This window comes from Rhopalosiphum padi, chromosome 3 (assembly GCF_020882245.1).
Source record: "Rhopalosiphum padi isolate XX-2018 chromosome 3, ASM2088224v1, whole genome shotgun sequence".
Lineage (NCBI taxonomy): Eukaryota > Metazoa > Arthropoda > Insecta > Hemiptera > Aphididae > Rhopalosiphum > Rhopalosiphum padi.
In genome coordinates this window covers 45,211,871-45,239,333 of record NC_083599.1, presented here as the reverse complement: position 1 = coordinate 45,239,333, position 27,463 = coordinate 45,211,871, and the positions used below count along the sequence as shown (strand labels likewise).

The 27,463-nt window shown below is 36.5% G+C and overlaps 1 protein-coding gene across 1 annotated transcript; it reads right to left on the bottom strand.

Moving 5' to 3' along the window:
* Positions 1–8,193: 8,193 nt before the first annotated feature.
* LOC132925117 (uncharacterized) lies at positions 8,194–13,434 on the bottom strand. Its single transcript, XM_060989539.1, has one exon. It carries the CDS (start codon positions 13,432–13,434, stop codon positions 8,194–8,196), a length of 5,241 nt encoding a protein of 1,746 aa, XP_060845522.1.
* Between the last annotated feature and the right edge of the window lie 14,029 nt (positions 13,435–27,463).

Sequence of the window (27,463 nt, the reverse complement as noted above, 5' to 3'; positions counted from 1 at the left end):
TATAATTATAACAGAAATTATTTTTTAATAAATACTAACATTGAAATATTTAAAAATCAAAATTAAAATTACCAATATGTAAATAAAATAATAAATATTATTCAGTTACAAATATTCAAAAAAATTAACATAAAAGTTATTAATATATAGATAAATTAAAGTAATCGATTAGATACGTTCATATTAGATTTTGGGAGAGGTCTGATGAGGTGTAAGCGAGAGTTGAGTTGTTTTCTTTTAGATTTGAGATGGGGACCCCAGGTGAGTCTCCTGTCAAGTAGCAGACCGAGGTATTTAGCTTGGAGTGAGGGATTTGTGAGTTGTTGAATGAGACTTCAAGGCAGTCCTTTGGTCGGAGGGTGAAAGTTATGTGAGTAGATTTAAGTTCGTTCACTTTAATTTTCCAGGTGTTACACCATTTTGATAGCACGTTGAGATGGTTTTGGAGAAGGTGAGTACAGATGAGTGGATCGGGGTGTGAAGCTAAGATAGCTGTGTCGTCAGCATAAGTGACCATGTGGGTGTTTTCGGTGGTTGGAATGTCCGCTGTGAATAGGATGTACACGAATGGTGCGATGTCACTTCCTCGAGGGACGCCAGCGAGTATGTCACAAGAGCCGGAGAGAGTGGAATCTATTTTAACACTGAAGGTCCTGTTTTCGATATATGACTTAACTAGGAAATAGTATGGCGCAGGAAAGATTTTTTTTTAATTTGTACAGTAGGTCAGAGTGCCAGACCGAGTCAAATGCTTGGGCGACGTCTAGAAATAATGCAGAACAGTATTTTTTTGTTTCGAGGGAGGTCGCAATTAAATCAACAACACGATGAAGTTGGTGAAAAGTGGAGTGTTTAGGGCAATCGTTGGAATCGTTGCAATTGATTTATAAAGAGGTTTCAAATCTTCTGGAATTTCCTTTTTGCCCAAGTCCATTTTATAAATTCTAAAACTTTGAATAGTGCTTTTTTCATCAATTTGAAATTGTTGACATAAATTACGAATATTACAGTCACCAAATTGTATGTTTTCTATTTGCCCATCATTCGAAAGTGGCCAATTTTTTTGATTCAATTTTTCAATATTATCAAGTAAGTTTTTAAAGGATTTTTCATTGTCTTGGCGATGTTTTTCATTACGACTGACATTTGATGAACTGGAAGTCATCATTCTAGATTTTAATTATTAGCTAGGCTTTTGTAAAATTGTGCAGAATTTATTTTAAAAACATTGCCACTGTGTAATATTACATTTTTATACGACATTTCGTTTTTTATTTCTTTTAATGCGTCAGTTAATTTTGGACCTGGATCGGTTGCCATAGAATCTAATACACGTATTGTTGTTCTTATAGATTTATCAGCTTCTACCAATGTAATACTACGTTTTTTAAATATTCTGATAAATCTCCTAATTCGTCTAAAGCATCAGACATGGTATTTAAATTACTAACAAATTCTATACTTGTTATCATTTCAACAATCCACAGTATTTACTTCTTTCTTTAGAGTCTCTGGTAGAGTTCATTGAAGCCAAGTTGAAATGTTCACACAAAGTAGAAAAATTATTTATGACTCCATTAACTGTCCGTTTGATTGATGCTACCCATCGAACTGACAAAATTCTACCAATTTTCAAGATTTGTACTTCTAATGAACTAGCAGCTTTTTTTAACTCGTTTTGGTTTTTAGGTGACTGATGGAATATAGTATAAAGTTTATCCATAAATATTTTAAAATGGTTTATATCATAAACTTCGCCAACAACATCACCTACTGCCAGTTCCAAACGGTGATTTGAACAATGCCAAATAATTTAGGAAATTGAATTTTAAGTCGCGTGGCTACTCCCGAATCTTTTCCGATCATTACAGAAGCTCCGTCACATGCAAAAGCAATAAAACATAAATTTAAAAAAATTTAATCAAATCCGTGTCCACCCAAACAATCAACTAATAATAATAGTTTCAGCAGAGGTATTAGGGAGTTCAATTAAGTCAAGATTAAAAGTATAAGGTTCACCGGGAAAATCTTCAATAAATGCACAAACAACTACTAATGTTGTTAATTTACTAAGAGTAGTTGATTCGTCGATTAAAATAGATATTTTTGTTTTAGTTAAAATTATATTTTGGCAAATAATTTTTTTCATCTCTGATGCGATGTGGAGTGCTATATCCGCATACGTTTTATCGGAATGTAAAATGTTTCCCATATTTATACCATTTAAAACTTGTAAATCTATTTCATTTGGTAAATCAACAAAAGGCCTTTGAGTTTTTACAATTTTATAAACAGTTCTAAAAACTTTTTCAGTAGTAGAGAACTTTGATTTCAATGCATTTTCGAAACTTTTTTCTATTTGTTTTTCTTTTGATTGTTTATGTAATTCTACTGCTCTAAGATGAGCGTTAGATTTTTTGTGTTCAAATATTTTTTTTCTCAAACAAGACATTTAAGTTTCTTTTGACTTTCCATTCAAAATTATAGAACAGTCTTGCCAAGGTTTGTTGATTATCAACAACAGATAATCCTAAATTTGTTATATTTTTACAAATCAAACAACCTAATGTTTTATTTTTAACTACTAGCCACTTATTTAGAGTCTTGAAATTTTCGTACTGACCTTTATTCCAACATTCGGGCAAGTCACTAGTTTCGTGAAGTTCCATATTTTTATTTGATTCTTTGTTAGATGATGTATGTTCACTTTCAACGCACAGTTTTTTATTTGCCGAATTATCACATTCATCATTGGACTTAGAACGTTTATTTACCCAATTTAGTAAAGAAGAACTCATATTTTTCGCACGGAATAATACACGCTATAAACTAATGTAATTAATGATCGGAAAAATATAATACATGTATTACTGCAGCTTAAACGATACTAAACGCTAATCAAAACATACGAGTATCAATATGATCACATGGTTTGCTGCCACTCAGAAAAATCAAAACTTTTACGATTGATAAAGAATTTCCGGCTAACTTTCGGTAACGTATGTACAAAACTGCAGGCACGTGGGGATGTCAAAACGTCGTATGCACCGTTCCATAGTATTTCTTATCGCACGTTAAAAATACACATAGATACGTATCGTGTGAATATAGACAAACTACACTATCGACGGACAACGATTATCTAAAGATAAGCAATAAATTTACTAATGCGTTGCGGTCGTTTGTCGTTTATTAAATATTTTACAATGCACAATTCTGAAAAATGTTTAAATTTTACAGAAATATGGTAGGTACAGTAAAAATTTGTTTGAACCGGAACGATAAACGTATTTTTTTTACGATTCCGACTGCGTTCCGGTGCGTTCCGGTCCATTTCGAGCACTGACTAAGAAGGCTATTCATATTGGGTTAAAAATGTAATTGTTAGCGAGTTATTTTATTTTTTTATTATGGGCCGATCAAAACTTTTGCACCCTCCTCTCAAAAACTGAAATGACGCTCTGATAAATACTATTTAGGGGACAGAAATTAATTTAAATATTAATAAAGGTATTGTAAATAATAATAATAATATTTCCGATATTGATGAATAAATGTCCTATCTTCTGAAGCTGATGTAAATTTGATTGTTGGAGTGTCTTTTAAAAAAAAAGAAAGTTTGATGTACGTTTAAATAAAAAACAAAATCGTGCCATCGATGATAGCTACAAAAAAAAAAATGAAAAAAAATGATTGTTTGGTTAAAACAATGTAAAAATGAGTGTGAGAGTTCTATATTTAATAAATATTGGTATGAACTAAATTACGTGTTATTTTCTTCATTGTTTGGAATTAAATTAAGTTTTACATAAAAATAGTTAAACATGAGTCAAAATTATTATGCCCCTGATTGTTCAATTGGCAATTCTAAAGAAAAAAAGATCAGTTAAATGGCATATAATAATATATTTAGTTTTATTTCTGCTTTAGATAAATTGGTACTAGAAACATTGAAAAATAAAGAACTTAATATGGATGCTTTATTAGCTAATACGCCAATAATTTAAAACACATTTGTGACACAATATATGTTCCGCATGGCATGTATTCAGCTAGATGTACTTCCGTAAACCTAGTCTGCCAATAAGATCCACTCCTGGCACTGAAGCGTGACGAATATTCCAGGCACCAACTTGTTGGAGTTAATATTCGTCCGCTCGGAGTTAGTGGATCCGAACGACGACTAGTGAAAATATTAATGGAGTTTAGGCTAAAATTAAATTAAATTATCCTAATGCTAATTATGTACACTGTTACGCACATCAACTTAATTTAGTTATGGCTAATGCTGCCTCAATAAATATTAATATTATAAGATATTATGTGATAAAGAGAAGAGTGGTATATGGTACAAAAAAACTTTAAATAAATGTTTAGGAGTTTATAGGAGCAGCCCAATGCGGATTTTCACCCGACCAATAACGATGATTTTCTTTATTTAATATACTTTGTTAGTAAATTTACTTTCATCAGTCCATAAAATATTATTAATTAATAACTGATTAACTTCAGATGTAACCATAGACCAAGAAATACAATTTAATATTCTTTCTAGATTTGTTATACCTAAATGTTGGACAAGGTCGGGTTTGTGAGGGTGTAGTTTGTTAATTTTTTTTTTTTTAATATTTTATATTTTGTCCATCGATATCTTTGTCATAGCTGCACACAATTTTAATTTATTATGAATTGTTGTTTCCCCTGATGATTAAATAATAATAATTGTATACCTTAATTACAGTAATAACTAAAAATAACGTATTCATTTTTTTTTACGGTATGAATAAAACAGTTTAATACCACTTATAATATTGTTATTTATTCTCTTTGTATATATATATTATTTTCTGTCGAACAATTATTGGTCGATATTTGCCACATATGTTTATTATCATTTTTCGCTGTTTTTTCATATCACTTGAAAATTATTATTATTGTTTTGCGGCCAACGCCCTTATTATTATTATTATTCACTACTGTTGTCGTTTTTTCGAACATCTTTGTTCCCGCTATTGCAGCGGTTTGTTTTTTATACTGTTTTTAAATTGCATTGAGCGCAATCGTTTATATTATTATAAGGCAGTGAGCCTTATTACTCACACATTATTATACTAAGTCCCTATATTGTGAAAGGACGATAAATATTATTTTATACTACACAACAGTCTCTCGTAAGTCACTTTTTTTTATATATTACCTCATACCTACGATCAACATAGCCAGCGTCTACCGATTGCTGTGTGTCGCTGTGCTCAACTCCGCATCACCACCGAGAGAGTTCTTCCGCGTAAGTCCGCCAGCACCCATTGTAGGTTGTGTGAGAGGCCGCCCCGGTAGTCTAGTCGTACCAGTCATCAGCCCACCAGCCACCAGCCCACCAGCACCTGCCTTAGTTATAAGTAGTTTTAAGTTGTCCCAATATTGATAGTTCCCCCTGTGGTTATTGCACCAGACCGGATCGACCACAGGGCCCCTCGGCCCCATTTAAATAACTTGCATCATCCTACTTCCCTTACATATATATATATATATATCTTCCCGTTCCTCCGTGTCATCGTCGTGCGCATAAATTACCTACTCGCAATTTATAAGGAGTAAATATGTTTGGTTGCCTATCTGCCAATTAGTCGGCGTTGTTGTTTTAGGATTGGCCGTTTTTTTGGCACTTATTGTTCTCGGGCATTTTCCGAGTGGTCCTTCAAGAGCCCATTGTGTTGGGCGCCTACACAATGTGTTATAAATTACATATTAATACCTAAAAGTAAGACAACTTACTACACAAGTTTTGGCTGACATACCACCAGAAAAGCTACCCATTCCAGGGCCACTTATGCCCATGCTGAAAAGCCTTTGTGCTTCCAAGCCGGACGTCGATACTTTCGCACTCGTATGCCCACTCATCCCTGAGAACCCCGGACCTCAACCCGACCACATCGAACCAGCTCATGATCACATGCTCTGCATGCCGAATCTACCACTTATAGCAGGTTTTATGAATACAACCATCGACGCTGAAGACGAAATTCCAGACTACACAGAATCTACCACCTTTGACGAAGACGAAGAACGCACCATCAATGGCCATCATTTCTTACCAGGAGAATGGACTCAACAACAAAGAAATTGTTTACTCCAACCAGGTTTGAACGCCAGACCCAAAACCACTCGAGAGCTAGATACTCAACATGTATGGATCCAATCTCGAAATACCGATTTACGACGTTGACAACGACGTCTCAACCCTCGCAGAATACACTATGCTGTCGAACATTTCATGGCTTGAAAGAGTCATACCTATCATGTCAACCTACTGCTCATTCTTTAAAGAATCAGGAAACCTAGGACATTGTACACCATTCGGTCCCCCAACAGGACTGATCGGCTCTAAAGCGACTACACTAACCAGCAACAACGCTGCTGCTAATATAGTCTTCCAACTTAAGGAAGCATTCCCGGACTTATACCCGTACGACCACCGTTCTTATGAGATATCAATCCCTCAACCCTGCCAACTAATGGGACAGTACACTTCCATCAACACAAGATGCCACTACTGAGGAATGAATTCATGGTCACATATCAACCTTGTCGATCAAGGCAGTTTTGGTCCTTACTGGACTGAACGCCCATTCAATATTGCACAAAAAGATGACTCAGGCTTCGAAGAAATCGAACAACTGATAGAATCGCACTATTACATTGACAACCCTAGAAATTAAGTAAAGCTACTTTTATATATGAATTTAGTTGCTAAGGATCATTTTTGATAAAACATCCTGACGCCCGCAGCCAGCGAATATGTTAATTTAGACTAGTTCACGCAGCTACATCTGCTCCTTCTAACCTACCACAGAACCCTAACGGGTAAGGTTAAAAATAAGGAAGAACTCAATAAAAAGATTTAAAAAGACAAAAAAACATATTAATACCTAGTATAATACAATTTTATACTACTATATGTATAATACAAACTCACTGTGCGCCGTACCGCTCCTACTTTAACTATCGCGGTTAGCGGTAACGACTCGCGTAATGTTGTGAGCGGGAGGAGGATCACCTATGATATTAAATATCAGAACAATATGTTATAACAGAACAAAGGGACGCTGGGCGCCAGATATAATATAATATTTATCACAGAAGCAACGTGTATAAAACATTAATAATAATAATACAAATAATAATAGTAACTATGCGGGCCCGTATTATTCCTAACAATAATAATAATTAGTAATAAATAAAAAGATTTTTGTTTACATACAAATCATACAATATAAATATAATAACACAATAATGAAATAAACGATCACCTGTGCTGCTAATCGGCAAGACCACAAATCCGGGCTGGTAAGGCGACAGCCTTTTGAAGTATGAGACGTAGCCACGGAGGTATATGTATAATAATATAATTATAATGTCGCACGGAATTATAATATAAGCGACGAAGTGTGACGCACACGTCAAGCCCCGACTGTCTCAGAGCTTACGACAAAATTGCGCACACTAGGTAAACGGTAAATAAATTTTAACGGACTCCAACTCAAGTCGGTTGACCACGTGGTCAAAAGAACAAGAAAAAACTAAGCGGAACGAACGGACCGGCACTCGGACACGCCAGGTTCGGCCGTTGGCGAAAGACAAAAAGGCGATGACCGTGCAAAAGTTGCAGTGGACCTCGGACGGCCGAGCTTACGTAGAGGGGAGATGACTGTCGCGGACATTCCGCACCGATCGCCTGAGACTTGTAAAGCCTTTGGCGAAGTTGTCAAGTAGACAATTCGGCGGGAAGTCAGCCGCGTTTGAACATCCTCCCCCCTGTGAGCGGTGCCTCACACAACGTGGGTCCAACTGGAAGGTTGAATTCCAGCGACAAAGATGAAGGTCCGGATTATTTTGCTGTCGAGCAGGCACGAAGAATATTACATTTTTTTTTTTTTAATAATATTTTATAAAAAGGTACATTAACTTACAAAATAACATAATAAAAATAATGTATACAGTGAAGAACGTATGGTTCGTAATAATTTATAAATAATAAATAATAAATAATCAAATGTATAAATACTAAAATACAAAATAAATACACAATGAACGGACTCCCCCCGTTCCATCAACCGATCCGCTAAAAGCACACACCATTGATAGCGAGCGCGCATTAAGGGACCAGTAACACCAGGCCCCGTTGAACAAGGTTCATTTGGTGGGTAGCAATACTAATTTAACCACGGGCCGAACAATTTCTCCAGCTTGAGTCAAAACACGAGCAACGCGGACCCGACCGTCGCTTCCCGGTAACAATTTTATTACCCGGCCTAGTCGCCAAGACAACGGGGGACTCTGATTGTCTATCACTATTACCATGTCATTTACACTAAGGTTCGGGGCATCAGCAGTCCACTTGGACCGTTCCTGGAGGGTGGTTAGGTATTCCGACGACCAGCGACGCCAAAAGGTTTGATGGCATTGGTCTAGCAATTTCCATCGGTTGGACATATCACGGGTCGACACAGGATCTGATCTGGGTGGGACCGCTAACAACGGTTGTCCGATTAAAAAATGACCCGGCGTCAAGCAATCAAGATCATGGGGGTCGGTAGAAGCGGGTGTAAGGGGACGCGAATTGAGTACAGCTTCAACGCGCACCAAGATTGTCGAGAACTCCTCATAAGTGAAAATATGATTGCCGATGACCCGCACTAGGAGCCGCTTGGTGGAACGGACTGCCGCCTCCCATAAGCCACCGAAGTGAGGGGCGCTAGGTGGGTTAAAATGCCAGTCACAGGTGGCACGGGCGTTACCGATAGCTGCTTGGCCCTCGGCACTGTTAATAAGTGAACGCAATTGCTTGTCAGCCCCTACAAAATTAGTGCCGCAATCCGAATATATATCGCTAGGTAAGCCGCGACGGGCGACAAACCGATCAAATGCCGCTAAAAACGCGTCAGTTGACAAATCGGATACGACTTCTAAGTGAACCGCTTTAGTAGAAAAACACACAAAGACGGCTATGTAAATTTTAAAAATCCGTGACTTGCGTAATCGCAATTCACGCATTTGTAACGGCCCCGCGTAGTCTACGCCTACGCATTCGAAAGGGCGATGCGGGCGCACCCGATCACGAGGTAAGTCTGCCATTAGCGGCTGTACTGGTCGCGCGTCTAACCGGACGCAAATAGTACAATTTGTTAGTACTTTATGTAAAACAGACCGGAGTGATACAACCCAAAATTGGCGCGATATCAACGCTGTTAACACTCGCGGGCCAGCATGACACGTCAACACATGCCATCGTCGGCACAGCAACAAGGAGAAATGCGAGGTTTTAGCCATTAATACTGGGTGTTTGCAATCATACGCGATTAACGAATGACGTAATCGACCGCCGACGCGTATCACACCGTCGGGGTCAATGAACGGCGACAAGCGCGCCAACGGTTTGGACGATATTCGCGTACCGCCGGATAACTCACGGATTAATGTGGCAAAGTGTACACGTTGTGATTGAGCAATCAACATTTGCGCGGCACCGTCCAGGTCACATTTGCGCAAATATATGGGACCGTCGCTACGAGCAATCCTTCGTCGACAAAGTGCGATAAAACGACGCATAAACGCGACTACGCGCAACATATGATCGTAATTTGAAAATCGTATAAACCATTCACTAGGTTCGTCGACAGTGAGGTTGGCACAAACTACTACAGGTCGTATTTCAGGTAGGTCACAAAGTGGGAGCAACGAACAAGACTTGTCCCATGTTGCTGGGTCGTCGTACACTACCTGTGGGCCCCGCCAATACAAATCAAGTTGCGATAACACGGATGGCATTACACCGCGGGACGCGCAATCGGCGGGGTTATTGACCGATTCGATGTATTGCCACTGGCAATCTGGTAATAACGTGCGGACTTGATGCACTCTATTAGATACATACACTTTAATCGACTCATGCGGGACCTTTAGCCATGAGAGCACAATCATTGAGTCCGACCAAGCCCTAATATCGACAATATTAAGTTGCGATGTTAAAATATTGCGGATGCGATTTAGCCACCGGGCTAACAATAACGCGGCATTTAATTCGAGACGCGGAATAGTTGTTGATTTTGTTGACGCTAATTTAGTTTTCGTACCTACCAAAAATACGGAGTCCCCTATGGGTCCGTCGGCCACCCGCAAGTACACCACAGCCGCATAGCCCTGTTGTGATGCGTCGCAGAATCCTAGTAAGTAACACGGAGCGTTCCGGCGCGAATTAAAATACCGAGGGACACGAATCGATAGTAATGACGGTAAATCAGAGACGAATGCGCTCCATTCATCTTGGATGCCCGCAGGGAGTGGTTCATCCCACGATAAACCCATAAGCCAAGTACGTTGCATGATGGATTTGGCTCGAAACACCACGGGCCCGAACACACCAAGCGGATCGAAAATTTGGGCTACTAATGACAAAATTCCGCGTTTAGTGTATACCGGCGATTTCTCGAGGCTTAACGCACAACACAAATAATCACCGTCGGGGTGCCACTCTAGACCTAACACCTTGGTACCCTGACCGTCAACCGTTTCGAACGGCGTAGGTGCCTGTACACGATCCGCGGCCGGCACAGCATCTAAGACCGACTTAGTGTTTGATGACCATTTTTTAAGCTCCATACCACAATTGCTTAACACACTTGTCAAGTCGGATTGGAGTTTCAATACCTCAACAATAGTATCGGCCCCGTCACATATGTCGTCAACGTAAGTTTGGCGCGTCAACGCATTACGCACACAATCGAAATCAGTGCAATCGTCGGTAGCAATCGATTGTAACACCCGTAACGCGAGATATGGTGCGCAATTTACGCCGTACGTGACCGTGTTTAATTCATATTCGAGCAATTTATCGTGCGGCGACGCTCGCCACAGAATATGTTGAAATTTACGATATTTTGGCAAAATCAGTACTTGCCGATACATTTTACATATGTCGGTCGTAAAAACATATTTATGTACGCGGAAGCGCGTCAAAATATCAACAATGTCTTGCTGCAGCTTAGGCCCGGAAAACAAACAGTCGTTTAATGACGGCCCGCGGCTACGTTTCGCGGACGCGTCGAAAACCACTCGAATTTTATTAATGTCGACCTCCGGGCGGTACACAGCATGATGCGGAATGAAGTAGCAACCCGGGGACGTGGCAACTGACATATGTTTCAACGAGATATATTCCGACATAAATTGATTATACAACGATTTTAATAATGGGTCTGCGGACAATTTGCGTTCGAGCGATTCGAAACGCCGTACCGCAATATCGCGGGACGCAACAAACAATTCGTCCGAAACTGGCACACGAAACGGTAGTGGGACGGAAAATCGACCTGTCGGCAAACGCACCGTTTCATTGATAAACACTTGTTCACACCGCCCGTTTTCAGTAAAGGTGGCGGGAGCTACGTCCGGCTCTTCCACGTGCCAAAATTTCTCCATGAGGCCCTCAATAGACACGGTCAATGAGACTGGCAAGGAATGTAACGCGCCGGCTTCGGGAACGGACACTTGACCAATTAAAATCCAGCCGAAAACAGAACTAAAAGCGGACGGTAGCGCGCTGTCAACCGAAATTTTACGACCGTCCATGATTGACGCATAAACGTCGCTGCCTAACAACAAATCGATAGGAGACGACACATGGAACGACGGGTCCGCAAGCGCGAGGTTAGAATATTTATCCTTTATGTCGGCTGATAGCGTTTTTGTAGGTAACGCACTGGTTATTGTAGGCAATACCCAGGCGTGTATTGATAAGGCGGGCTCGGAGGCGAATCGCGGATGTACAGTACATTCAACACGGCCTTGCACGTTCATTACCGCGACTCCCGACAACCCGCTAATCGGAGCTGTCCAACGCGATCGTTTGAGACCTAACCGGTCCGCGCAGGCGGCCGTGATAGCACTAATTTGCGACGCGCAATCGATAAGCGCGCGCATGGTCTGCCAAGAGCCGGACCGATCGCGAACGTGGACAAGAGCGGTGCCTAACATCACAGATAGCGCTTGTGGCGGTGACGGCCGTTGTACCGCTGTACAACATGACGCGGGTGCGGATACGGGTTGCGGGGTTTCCGGTTCATCGCGTCGTTCTCCAACAGGTACGTCATGCAATAAATAATGATGCCTACGCGAACAGTCTTGACATCGCGACCTGGCGGTGCACTTAGGAGCCCAATGATCCGCGCTAAAGCAATTAAAGCATAATTTATGCTCCCGTGTCCAACGAGAACGTTCTTCAACCGTCCACTTTTTAAATCTAGCGCACACCCCTAAACCATGCGCACCAGAGCAACACGGACACCTATTACTCGTCGAATTAGACGGCTTAGTCGCAACTAACGTAGTGGGGAGGGATGAAAACCGCGTCTTCCCTGATCGATTTGTCTCCTTTTGGAGGTGACCCTGCTGTGACGTCGATTTTGTATGCGCGCCGAAAGCGACTTGGTCACGACGTTCGCCTACGACCTCCAACACGGCTACGCGGTTTCGCAAAAATTTCATGAGCTCATCGATTGTTGGATAGTCAGATCTCGTACTCGTTTCGAACAATTTACGCGTCGATACCGGCAAACACCGAAAGGCAATCGAAAATAAAATGAAGGAGCGTAAGTCTGGAATTTTTAACGCATTGAGGAGAGACATACTTTCACTGAATGAACACATGAAACTATTAAGTTCGGAAAGAGACTCCTGTCTAACGGGCGAAGCACCTAACAACTTGTCGACCAAAGACGTAGCCACGAGACGTGGACGATAAAATCGCTCCAAAAGCGTAGAACGTACCAATGCGTAATTTTCTGCCGACAATGGTATATCTCTCACCGCGTCCGCCGCACGGCCCTTTAGACATCCTTTTAAATAATATAATTTATCGATATCACATATATTGGGTCGACTATTAACCAAAGACTCAAACGCATCATAGAAAGTAGGCCAATAACGATAATCCCCGTCAAATTCGGGCAACGGAATATCCGGAAGTCGCGAAAATTGTTTTGTCGGAACCGATTGGTTATTCGGTGCAACCTGACCTTTAAGGTACGATAAATCAATCGTATCAACGCCTTTCGGGGTCAACTTTTCTACAACCGAGCGCGACGCATTAATTAGAGCTCGAACTTCGGCAGGCAAGTCCACCGAATAATCCTCCGCTTTATCGAGATTAATAAGATGTTCTAAGAAAGACTCGTCCTCTAATTTAAATTGAGCCCAATGGCCTTCTAAATCAGTGGCTGCTATTAAAAACTCAGAAACAATCTCAGGCTCCTCTAACGCCCGTAAAGATAATGTATGTATTGTACGGATAGCTGATATCGCAGTCTTTCGCTTTGCATCGGCGAATAATTTCGATCGCATCAACCGGTGTACCCGCTGCTGTTCCTCGTTCACCATGATAAACGAAATTAATAATAAAAGACTACTTTAAATCTTATATTATAAAACGCGTGACGTTTCGCCCGAAAAACACTTGAGTGCGCTTGCTGTACTCGCCGCAGTTCCTAAAACGGAAAAAAGAATGCGCTCCGGTCGCCGTTATCGCGTCCGGTCGGTTATCAAAAATGTGTTGGACAACTATACTATTACTATTATTATTATTATTATATATTTCACTTTTATACGGATTTTATAGCGTTTTCCGAGTTTTCCCGTGTTCGCGTGATTTACGATATTTTATATTGGCGATATATTAGCGATTGGGCGTGAGAAAAAAGTCGTTTAATACGTATATATAATAATATAATAAATATAAATAATGAATAAAATACACATCGAACGGATATTTCAGATATTTACAAATATATTTTAAAGAAAATCAACGAGAATGTCTGTGTGTGTGTGTGTGTGTGTGTGTGTAATGAAATACGAATTCAACGATCACGACGCGAATTCGGTGACGGTTCGGAAACGGTTTAAGTGCTCGAGATTTGACGTCGATTTTCAACTCAAACTGTAGTCGATAGGATTAGGCGTTAGGATAGGATAGGAATTAGGCAGGTGTACCGAGATCAAATCCCGCCCCGGCGACGTTCCCGGCGGCGCTTTGACTAACACTGCGAGTCATTTTTTGCATTTTTTTTCCAATGTTTTTTTATTTTTATATGATTTTGCCGGCGACGTCGGTATATTTTTTTTATTACTCGACTAATAAAAAGCAGTATTTCAACATTTATGTACTATTTTTTTTTTTTTTTAATATTGCGAGTGTTAAATATACGTGTTTTGGTATCAGCTTTGTTGTTATGTTTTTTGTAATAGTACTTATCGACTACCACCGAGTATGTTATATTATATTATTTATAGTATATATTATATAATATGTAAACACAATATGTGTACGTATGGAATATTTATTACAGTCATATAGATCGGGTATGCACACTAATATTTAATTACAACCTGATGTGATAAATGTATTGTGGATTATTTCACTTATAATAACTCACAATACTCACATCGTCCGCGATCCGACGCAGTCTGATTGCCTACCTGAGGGGTTTGGTAACACTTAAAGTATATTCAATTTTTAGCAAATAAAAAATTAAGATTTCATAATTTGCGCCCACATAGTCTGCGATTCGACGCAGTAAATAGGACGTAGATAGGACGTTATAACACTTCGTTCGACTTAAACTTTATCCCCTACTAAACGACATCAGACTTTCGACGTCAGGAGGTATAACAATCCGCCGTAGGCGGATTGCCCAGCACAGATATCGATTTGCATCGAATGAGGACTGATAGCTAGACACTCGATTACCATTTTTCGTACTTATTTAATTTTTATATATATTCAAAAAAGAACCGGGCATGCGACAAGACACGGTATTACACCGGTTAACGACTGATAGCTAGACACTTAGTTACCATTTTTCAAACTTATTTAGTTGTGTATAAATCAATTTTCCCAAAAGATATGACGTTCGACATAAATTTTGTCCCCTACTATACGACATCAGACTTTCGACGTCAGGAGGTATAACAATCCGCCGTAGGCGGATTGCCCAGCACAGATATCGATTTGCATCGAATGAGGACTGATAGCTAGACACTCTATTACCATTTTTCGTACTTATTTATTCTTTATATATATTCAAAAAAGAACCGGGCATGCGACAAGACACGGTATTACACCGGTTAACGACTGATAGCTAGACACTTAGTTACCATTTTTCAAACTTATTTAGTTGTGTATAAATCAATTTTCCCAAAAGATATGACGTTCGACATAAATTTTGTCCCCTACTATACAACATCAGACTTTCGACGTCAGGAGGTATAACAATCCGCCGTAGGCGGATTGCCCAGCACAGATATCGATTTGCATCGAGTGAGGACTGATAGCTAGACACTCTATTACCATTTTTCGTACTTATTTATTTTTTATACTTTCAAAAAAGAACCGGGCAAGCCTCGAGTTGAACTATATATGTGACCGATTTCTAGACACCCGACTACCATTTCCAACCGAATTTCCCTAGGACCGATTTTCACTCGACCCCCTCGAAGGCGCCGGAGGCGGCTTCCACAAGCCGGGAATCGAGGCATATATATATAATAATAATTTAATAAACAATATTATTATCGACGCCACGAACGTCTTATCAATTCCCGACAACAACCGCCTTATCATCATTCATCCCGATAGAAGACTCGCAGTACTACCAATCAGCGACAGGTCTTCCTTTTTTGAAAACTTTCCACTTTCAAGCTCTTCCATCCGTCCTAGGGTATTCACTTACAGCGAGTTTCACTCAAAGCGAGTTTCACTCACAGCGAGGCACACTCACACCGAGGCACACTCACAGCGAGGCACACTCACACCGAGGCACACCCGCAGCTAGTCTTATATTATAAAACGCGTGACGTTTCGCCCGAAAAACACTTGAGTGCGCTTGCTGTACTCGCCGCAGTTCCTAAAACGGAAAAAAGAATGCGCTCCGGTCGCCGTTATCGCGTCCGGTCGGTTATCAAAAATGTGTTGGACAACTATACTATTACTATTATTATTATTATTATATATTTCACTTTTATACGGATTTTATAGCGTTTTCCGAGTTTTCCCGTGTTCGCGTGATTTACGATATTTTATATTGGCGATATATTAGCGATTGGGCGTGAGAAAAAAGTCGTTTAATACGTATATATAATAATATAATAAATATAAATAATGAATAAAATACACATCGAACGGATATTTCAGATATTTACAAATATATTTTAAAGAAAATCAACGAGAATGTCTGTGTGTGTGTGTGTGTGTGTAATGAAATACGAATTAAACGATTACGACGCGAATTCGGTGACGGTTCGGAAACGGTTTAAGTGCTCGGGATTTGACATCGGTTTCCAACTCAAACTGTAGTCGATAGGATTAGGCGTTAGGATAGGATAGACATTAAGCAGGTGTACCGAGATCGAATCCCGCCCCGGCGACGTTCCCGGCGGCGCTTTGATTAACACTGCGAGTCATTTTTTGCATTTTTTTTTCCAATGTTTTTTTATTTTTATATGATTTTGCCGGCGACGTCGGTATATTTTTTTTATTACTCGACTAATAAAAAGCAGTATTTCAACATTTATGTACTATTTTTTTTTTTTTTTGAATATTACGAGTGTTAAATATACGTGTTTTTTGTAATAGTACTTATCGACTACCACCGAGTATGTTATATTATATTATTTATAGTATATATATTATATTATATGTAAACACAATATGTGTAGTGTGTACGTATGGAATATTTATTAAAGTCATATAGATCGGGTATGCACACTAATATTTAATTACAACCTGATGTGATAAATGTATTGTGGATTATTTCACTTATAATAACTCATAATGCTCACATCGTCCGCGATCCGACGCGGTCGGATTGCCTACCTGAGGGGTTTGGTAACACTTAAAGTATATTCAATTTTTAGCAAATAAAAAATTCAGATTTCATAATTTGCGCCCACATAGTCTGCCATTCGACGCAGTAAATAGGACGTAGATGGGACGTTATAACACTTCGTTCGACTTAAACTTTTTCCCCTACTATACGACATCAGACTTTCGACGTCAGGAGGTATAACAATCCGCCGTAGGCGGATTGCCAGCACAGATATCGATTTGCATCGAATGAGGACTGATAGCTAGACACTCTATTACCATTTTTCGTACTTATTTATTCTTTATATATATTCAAAAAAGAACCGGGCATGCGACAAGACACGGTATTACACCGGTTAACGACTGATAGCTAGACACTTAGTTACCATTTTTCAAACTTATTTAGTTGTGTATAAATCAATTTTCCCAAAAGATATGACGTTCGACATAAATTTTGTCCCCTACTATACAACATCAGACTTTCGACGTCAGGAGGTATAACAATCCGCCGTAGGCGGATTGCCCAGCACAGGTATCGATTTGCATCGACTGAGGACTGATAGCTAGACACTCTATTACCATTTTTCGTACTTATATATTTTTATACATTCAAAAAAGAACCGGGCAAGCCTCGAGTTGAACTATATATGTGACCGATTTCTAGACACCCGTCTACCATTTCCAACCGAATTTCCCTTGGAACGATTTTCACTCGACCCCCTCGAAGTCGCCGGAGGCGGCTTCCACAAGCCGGGAATCGAGGCATATATATATAATAAATAATAATAATTTAATAAACAATATTATTATCGACGCCACGAACGTCTTATCAATTCCCGACAACAACCGCCTTATCATCATTCATCCCGATAGAAGACTCGCAGTACTACCAATCAGCGATAGGTCTTCCTTTTTTGAAAACTTTCCACTTTCAAGCTCTTCCATCCGTCCTAGGGTATTCACTTACAGCGAGTTTCACTCAAAGCGAGTTTCACTCAGAGCGAGGCACACTCACAGCGAGGCACACTCAGAGCGAGGCACACCCGCAGCTAGTATAATAATATAACGCGCATGTATAAGGGCAATACCGATAAGGCGTGATATCGGGGCAATTGCACTGTAGCGGCCTACCGCCTACGATAACGCTCGGGATCACGCACTAACCACACTAATTAGGTATATAATACAATTTGTCCTATAATAATATTAAGCTGATGCCCAGGCACACACAAAACGCTAACCGGACCCAAACCCAGGCCAGAAACCACGCTCTGCTACCAAAAATGTGCGCCGTACCGCTCCTACTTTAACTATCGCGGTTAGCGGTAACGACTCGCGTAATGTTGTGAGCGGGAGGAGGATCACCTATGATATTAAATATCAGAACAATATGTTATAACAGAACAAAGGGACGCTGGGCGCCAGATATAATATAATATTTATCACAGAAGCAACGTGTATAAAACATTAATAATAATAATACAAATAATAATAGTAACTATGCGGGCCCGTATTATTCCTAACAATAATAATAATTAGTAATAAATAAAAAGATTTTTGTTTACATACAAATCATACAATATAAATATAATAACACAATAATGAAATAAACGATCACCTGTGCTGCTAATCGGCAAGACCACAAATCCGGGCTGGTAAGGCGACAGCCTTTTGAAGTATGAGACGTAGCCACGGAGGTATATGTATAATAATATAATTATAATGTCGCACGGAATTATAATATAAGCGACGAAGTGTGACGCACACGTCAAGCCCCGACTGTCTCAGAGCTTACGACAAAAATGAGACGTAGCCACGGAGGTATATGTATAATAATATAATTATAATGTCGCACGGAATTATAATATAAGCGACGAAGTGTGACGCACACGTCAAGCCCCGACTGTCTCAGAGCTTACGACAAAATTGCGCACACTAGGTAAACGGTAAATAAATTTTAACGGACTCCAACTCAAGTCGGTTGACCACGTGGTCAAAAGAACAAGAAAAAACTAAGCGGAACGAACGGACCGGCACTCGGACACGCCAGGTTCGGCCGTTGGCGAAAGACAAAAAGGCGATGACCGTGCAAAAGTTGCAGTGGACCTCGGACGGCCGAGCTTACGTAGAGGGGAGATGACTGTCGCGGACATTCCGCACCTATCGCCTGAGACTTGTAAAGCCTTTGGCGAAGTTGTCAAGTAGACAATTCGGCGGGAAGTCAGCCGCGTTTGAACACTCACATCTCTACATAACAATAGTTACTAAATTTAATAAAATTTCAACTATGATATAACAAAAACAGTATCAATATCAGCTATCAAAGTATCTCAATCTCCTAATTTTTACCATATGACAAGGATCTAAAATGATATGTATGGTTTTTTTATATGATGGTAGTTTAAAGAATGACTTCAGATCTGGGTACTGTAACTTTGCTCCCAAGACATTTGACATTGCAAGATTATTTGCAGCACCATCATGGGATTTTCCAATAAATGTTCAATGTTCATGCCAACCATAATTATGACTAAGACATTCTGGCAAATGGAAGATTATCAGTTTGACTTATCGTATCACCAAGACCATAATCTACATACCCTTGATGTCAGGTATCTGTCTAATTTGTATGTTGTTTAACACTAATTTCATCAATTATCATACAACTAAATAATTGCTTTCCATATTTTCTCATTTCTTCAACTTTCATAGCAATAGCTTTACTTGACTGAAGAGAATCCAGGTAAACCATTAATAGTAGAATACCATTCCCTTGATGTGCTATCATTAAGCAAACTTTCTTAATACAGGTTTTATTGATTGTTCAAGGAATATTATAAAATTGCTTATAGTATCCCTGAAAACGTAACTCCAGAGTCTATCTCTCTTAACGTATGTTGGCTTTAATATATTTCACTAATTCACGGTCTAACCATTATAATTCTATGGTTGAATGGCAGCAGGTTAGGCAGTCGGCATGTCCAGGAGCTGCCGTGACACGATTTAAAATTTCGCGTCCGGCGCGACTTATCTTTCCGTCCCATCTTGTGCCTTTGCGATGTTGGTGGAAGGGTCGATGGGGTCGCACTTTACCCGTGGTAGCAGTTGTGACAGTGTAGACCGGTCGACCGGCCGCAGTGGTACATATACTTTGTACTGGTGACCGTTGCGTATTGTGTCACTTTGTTATGTTGAAACTGATTATATTTTAGATATTTTAATTTATAATGGTACTGAAATTTGTCTATTGCAATTTGATAAGAACATAGGCATACTCGTTTTTGGAGCAGTAGTTATGACATTAATTGCACCATGTTATCTAAAAAAGAATAGAACTTGTACACAGATAATTGGTATATCTTGTCTATTCTATGTCAACATCTATATAAATAAAATAAAAAACCTATCTTGAACTGTCAAAAAAAAAAAATAGACTGCCTGATTTAGAAAAAATCAGAACTAGGTGAAGTTCAGACTTTCAGAGTAACCACACACAAAAAATAATGGTACTGAAATGGTTGGTTAGAAGAGAAGTCTATATTTCATCATCATTATATGATTCTAGTTTACCCAGCACAAATAAAACAAATAAAGCAAGTGGTTATCTTATAAAAAAACTTAAATGTGTTGTAAATTACAATGCATGCATGGGAAATATTAAGAAATGTGATATGCTTCTACACTATGTTTGATGTGTGCGAAAAACAATGAAATGATATAAAAAAAATGTTCTTGCATATAGTAGATTTATGTCTTCTAAATTCTTATGCGGCATATAAAACTGTTAGTGATGACAAGAAGATACCAATAGTAAATTTCTAGTTAGTGCTTATAATACAGATTTTGGATAAATAAGGAATGTGAATAAAAGTCCCAATCGAGGAAGAGCAAGTACAAAACTAATAATAATAATATTAATAATAATTTAAAAAATAAAACATTTTAATTAAATATATCTCTTTCAAATATAGAAACAGTTTAGTAGGTTAGGTACTTATAGAGGTTGGTTAAGATTTATATTCACTATTCAGTGTATTGAACCGTCGAAGTTGGTAATGAGGGTGGATTTAAATTTAGATTTAATGATGTATGTGTAATAATTGATACTTAGCTTGAACATGGTTGTGAAAAAAATTGTAAAATTTATCAAAACAATAAAATTTATAATTTTAATACGAAATATAACTATAACTTTGTAATATTGTTTGTATATTATATAAACTTATGAATGAATTGGAGACACAAGTTCTGAATTTTCTAAAGCTGTTCATAGTGAGTTGGTGTATAGTTTCGAGTATTTTGTCTAATCCTAGATGGTGTCCTAAGAAAATAAGTTTCAGTACTATCTATTTAATAATACTATATTGTACATACTTACGTTGAATCAGAAATTATAGTCTTTAACGAGTTGGCTAGTAAAAATGCTTTATCGAAATCGTAACACTACTACGCAATATATCAATTATTTAGTTTTATTTATTACCTAATGCACGTACTATATATGTACCTCAAAATAAAAAAAATAATATTATACTTTTTTTTAAATATAAAAATAAATGTATTTGTTTTATTTACAATCATATACGTATATTGTATAAAGAAAATATATATCTGGTTAATGATAATCTATGTTTTAATTCTAATATCAATAGATTGTTTACATGTGTGTTTAAATAATTATTATTTATTAAAATGATTTGTAAAAAATGTTATTTGATTATAATTTATATAATAAATATATTAAAAGTACGGTTACAACACAGTTATGTCAAGATGTTTATCAAGAAAACCCTTTATCGTGTTACTAGAGAGCAGAACAAGACAGTTTATTTATACATTGATTGGTGAGATAAAGTTATTGATTTTTTTAATACATATAGATATATAGACAGAGACACGAAGTTTTAAACATGGTGAGTGTTTTGTGGGAGATGACTCATCATCTTAAATAATTTAAAAACATATTCATTATGACCCCTCTGTATTGCAGTGAAAACTCTCCAGGGGCGTAGCCAGGATTTTCTCATGGGGGGGGGGTTGCCAAAATTTGTTGGTAAACTTACCTATATTTATATAAATCCCTAAAAGCTTAGCATTACTCCATGTGGCAGACATTTTCTTACAAGAATGTTTTTAGGGGTTTTCTAAAACTCATGGGGGGGGGGGTTGTAACCTGATAACCCCCCCTTGGCTACGCCCCTGAAACTCTTTATAACGAATTTGAAGGGACCAAAAGATTTCTTTCGTTATAAAAAGTTTTCGTAATAGAGAGGGTTTAATAATAATAAAGCAAACCAACCATTATAACATAATATTAACGTTATATAGAGTTTTTCGTTATAAAGAGTTTTAACTGTATTTTATTATATACGTGCCTAGTGTCTAAAGTATTAAAATACAAGATATAATTTGCTTAAGCATCTTAGTTAGGTAGTTACAGAATACCAATACCAATTTTAAGTTTATAGAGCAATGCAATCGATATAATACAAGATGTATTTATGTTTCGATTGAATTTTTGGAGTTAAATTAAAGATTATTTTGTCATTTTTCAAACTTATAAATATTATTCTTTATATTTTAACCTTTAGTATTGGCATCAAATAAATCACTTATGAATTCTTAATAACATACAACTGTTTCATATTTTATTTACATCCATACAACATTAAAGTTCTAGTAATTAAATAAAAAATTGTTATATTTATACAAGGTGATTTTTTAAGCATGCTTACCCCATTTGTATGCTTAGATTATGCGTATATTCAAATTATGATTTTTACACAATTGCAAGTTGTTAAAAACAACGTTATTATTAAAAACTTATATTTTTAAATATTTTTTTAAGTTTTTTACTTTTTTGAATGACAACAGAGTTTTAATTTAATATTCCAAATCAGAATATTTTTCTGAGTATTTTGATATATAAAAATCGAATTTAGGGCGAGTAATTTATGAGTTATACGTATTTAAAGTTTAGACAAATGGAGTAGTGGACAAACATTTTGCGGGGTAACCCCATACCACTTCACTCCGTGCATTAAAACTATGTTGTCATTCAAAAAAATATAGTTTTTTAATATAAACGTTTTTTTAACAACTCGAAACTGTGTAAAAATCATAATTTTAATATATTAAGCATAATTTAAGCATAATGGCGTGAGTATGCTTAAAAAATCACCTTGTATAAATACCTGTGAGGTAAAAATTAGTTAGATATTCTTAAACATTAACATGTTTAACATTACTTAGTATAAATGTTATTAGTTTAATAATATATATTATATATTTTGTTATTTAGTAGCTTCGTGTTCTTTAACGATCGGTATGTGTTTGGAATGGACATGGTGTACAACAAGCATAGAAATGTATCAAACGTTAAGGTTGAAAGATCTTCTTTTTCTCGGAGCAATTACTAGCGCTGGACCTGCGGCAATTGTAGCATCATTGGTTGGTCTTAAAGCAGTACTTGTGATCGGAATGCTTTTTACTTTGTGTGGATCCGTCATAATAGTGTATTCAATGGGTATTTTAATGGTACTGTACATAGGTCGAATCCTGCAAGGTTTTGGCGCTGGGATTGTGTGCGTTATCGTACCCAATTATGCTGCAGAAATTGCCGATCCGAAAATCAGAAGTGAATATTTTATTGAATCAAATACGTTTATTACGATATTTATGAAATACGTTCCTAAACGTCGTAAATTTAAAAACTTTTTCTTAAATCTAACTAAGTAACCTAGTGTACTTTATATTTACGGAGTAATGATTTGAAAACATCTATTGATGCCCAAGTATAAACATTAAACATACTAAGTTTAACCATCCTAAAGTTTGAAAAAATCTGGTTATGAACCTAATTGATCATAGCATAATTTATTAATGTAAACGATAAAAATTTATTATAAGTATATTATAATTTAGACTTTAAAATCTAAAGTTTAGTCATCATTAACCTACATATTGCACAAAAACATAATATCCAAAGATCATAATCCAAAAATCAGTTTTGTTTTTCTTTAATCTTGCATAGCCAACTTTTAAAACTATTTGTGTATAATGTACAATGTAGTCTAAGCTATTAAAATTGGAACTATTTTACACACTTCATTTTGCGAAAAAATAATGTTTTTTAATTTAACAATAAAGTTATTTATACACATTTTTTATTAAGTTTTTTTTTTTATAATTTGTCAATATGTGAAAATTTGATACAAGGTTTCTTGTAATTTATGTTTTAAAAGATTTAAGATACATAAACATAGTCACAATTATTTTTATAAGTATTTGAGATTAAAATGTTGACCAAATTCGTTAAAATGTTTAAATTATTTTGTAATTAAAAATGTATAAAATGTTCAATCTTTATATCTGAGGCAATATTATAGTTATTTTTTTTATTCATTATATCATCAATCGCATTATTATTTATTAATCGATTCCTCTTCATAGCTCACTATGTGTCCTTGGAATCATATTTATTGTAACTGATTTTTTACGACTTTTCTAATATTCATGAAACACAGTTAAATATAGTAAATTACATTCGTCTGATTTTTGTTAATATTATCATCAAATAAATTATACACAAATTTGACAAATGACAATACATAATGATTGGTCGATAGGTAGTGATGCGTACGACTGTATTTTGGTGACCAGGCTCACGGCCTATTATGTTTCGTAACTGGCCCAAACAAGCCACTTGACTTCGACGTAATACTATAAATATTATTTACGTAATTTTAATATTGTTAAGATTACATGCAGATGCTTTAGGAACTCAGTAATTAAGCAAAATATTATTATTTATTGTTTAATTATTATATATTATTATAGCTGACGCTTATGTTTCACATTTGTTATTATTATTATTACTTACCGCTAAATTATTTTATAGATATTTTAATTTTGTATTTTTTATCACGTTAAATTCATGAACTGAAGGCCTTATTCCTTGTTTCAAAATCAAATAAATAAATATTTCTTTGAAGGATCTTCAAAATATCTCACAACTTTATATGGAGAAAAGGGGTAATTAAACGATCGCTTATACGATTTTTAAATTGTATCAATGACTTTGACTCAAAGGAGCAATCCAAATATCATTAGAATTTCGTGAAAACAAACTACCTCGAATTATTAAAAATATGATGATGTTCAATCTCAAAATTAAATTTTTTGGATAAGCAATCTCAAGAGAATTAAAAAAGACATATATTTGAGACAGATTGTTACGGTAGCAGATCCCAAATACAAGAAATTATGAACGCAGAAAAATCCCAAAAACGTCATTAGCAAGCGACCATTGTGTAGAAATGATACACAATTACAATGGCGTTCGACTGCGACCTATTACTCTCTCAACATTTCATGGCGACATTCAGGAATAGGAATCCTATTTTGATTACTCAAGGTCTGATACCTTGGAATAAAGACACCTATCTTTTAGATCAAAAGTTTTCTTACTTATGCTCCATACTCCGATTCTGCATTGGATAATTAAAAGTGATTCCGATAAGAGAAGCTAATTATGACATCGTAAGAAAAAATAGTGATTTTTTAACAGCATACTCTTGGAGCATCAAGTGTAAGACTATACATTTTTTTACGAATTTAATGATAGGAGCTCGTTCCACCACATTACGGTGTGTTTGTAGTAATCCAAAATTTAATAATCCAAACATAGCAACGTTTCCAAAAGCATGGATCCTCCCACTTAAACCATTAACTACCACAGACGTAGATTTCGCTGAACCATTGTCAATTAGAAGATGCATACAGCGTGTTATTAGTATTAAAGCATTGATCGCGGTATTTGTGTATATGTCAACACGGGCAATACATATATAACTAGTTGAACTAGCTTTACTAGTGGAACCTTTCTAGCTAGGGTGACCAGACGTCCCGTTTAAAACAGGATTGTCCCTTTTTTGGTCATCAAGTCCCATTGTCCCGACAAACTTCGTACGGGACACTTTTTATCCCGTTTTTAGAAGATAGTCCTGTTTTAATCCCGTTATTTCAATATTATTATATTATGTTAGTGAAAAAAATATCGACTTATGAAACAAAATACAAATATAAAACAGTTTTATTCGTATATATATATTTAAAATTAGAGACCAAATTTATAAATAACAGATAGTACAGCTGCGCGACTGTTTCGGTTGTCGTCGTCTTATCGCACCGACCGACCAAACAACGCACCATAGATTAAATATAATAAGTATATTTAATCTATGAACGCACACACTACACAATTGTAAAAGTATGTGTACGTGAAAGGACCCGTCGACGGTTGTCCGCTATTTTTCTTTTTCAATTATTACGATTAAGAATATCGAGTATCGACAACCCTGCAGTCTTATGAATATTATTATTCTATTGTATTCTATTCGTTATCGTTTTTACATTGTCAATGAAAAAAATCGTTTTAATGTCGAAACTATTAGATCAATAATTATTGCAAAACAGCACTTTAAAAACATAACTTGTTCACAATTGTATGAATTTCTTTTGGAGCACCCAAAATTGTTAAATTCAATAAGTTCTTCAGAAAAATACGAAAAAATAGTAGAAAGTGTGGAAGAAGAATTATCAAATTCCTGAATAATTAAATAAGCTGATGTTGTAAATTTCTAAATTCTTGTTAAAAAAATATATAACAGTATTGGTATGTACAATGTATTGTTTAATTGCTTAATACTTTAATTTTAATATTTAAAACTTAAAAGTACATTTTTTAATTGTTTAAAGAATTATAATAGTTATGAAATTTAACATTCTGTTGTTTAATAAAAAAGAAAATATTCCTAAATATTTAAACACTTATTATTTAGGTTATTTACTCAAAAATGGTAAAGTAATAAGATAATAATTGTTTGTGATATGATTCAGATTTATATTTTTACTCTCTACAGTTGTGTGCATAAGTGTGAATGTATATAATATATAGTTTTTATTAAGTTTTACTTATGTGAGGGCCAGGGGAGTTACAAATAATGTCCCTTTTTTTATTTTCTTAATATGGTCACCCTATTTCTAGCTATATTTCACGGTTTTATGTTCCTAGAAAGGAAAATGTTCAATGATTTACAGCGATGACGGAATCAATTTTATAGATGTTTAGCGATTTAAAAGAAAATGAAATCATTGTAGCATAAAAAAGCATAGAATGGCTCTTTTATCCTCCTTCCACGCATTTTGGTGGGATCTAGGAAAGGCCGCAAAAGTGCAAAATAACATTTTTACACCCGACACTTGAGGAATAAATATATATTCAAAAAATTTTAATGCCTGGTATACAAGTTAAACTAATTATAATTTGATGTTTAACGATTCTAATTGTGTATATTAGGATCAATTTTACTCAAAATACAAAATTAAACAAAAAATCAATCCTATAACTAAATACCATTCTAATAGTCTTCGTTTTTATTTTAATATTGTTTAGGTCTGTTAATCGGTTTCCATTATATACACATGCTAATTGGTATGATTTTTTCACACGTCATAAACGAGTTCTACAATTATTCAAATGTGAAT

Excerpts from the sequence above, each read along its gene's own strand:
- LOC132925117 (XM_060989539.1), bottom strand. The coding sequence starts at position 13,434 with ATGGTGAACGAGGAACAGCAGCGGGTACACCGGTTGATGCGATCGAAA.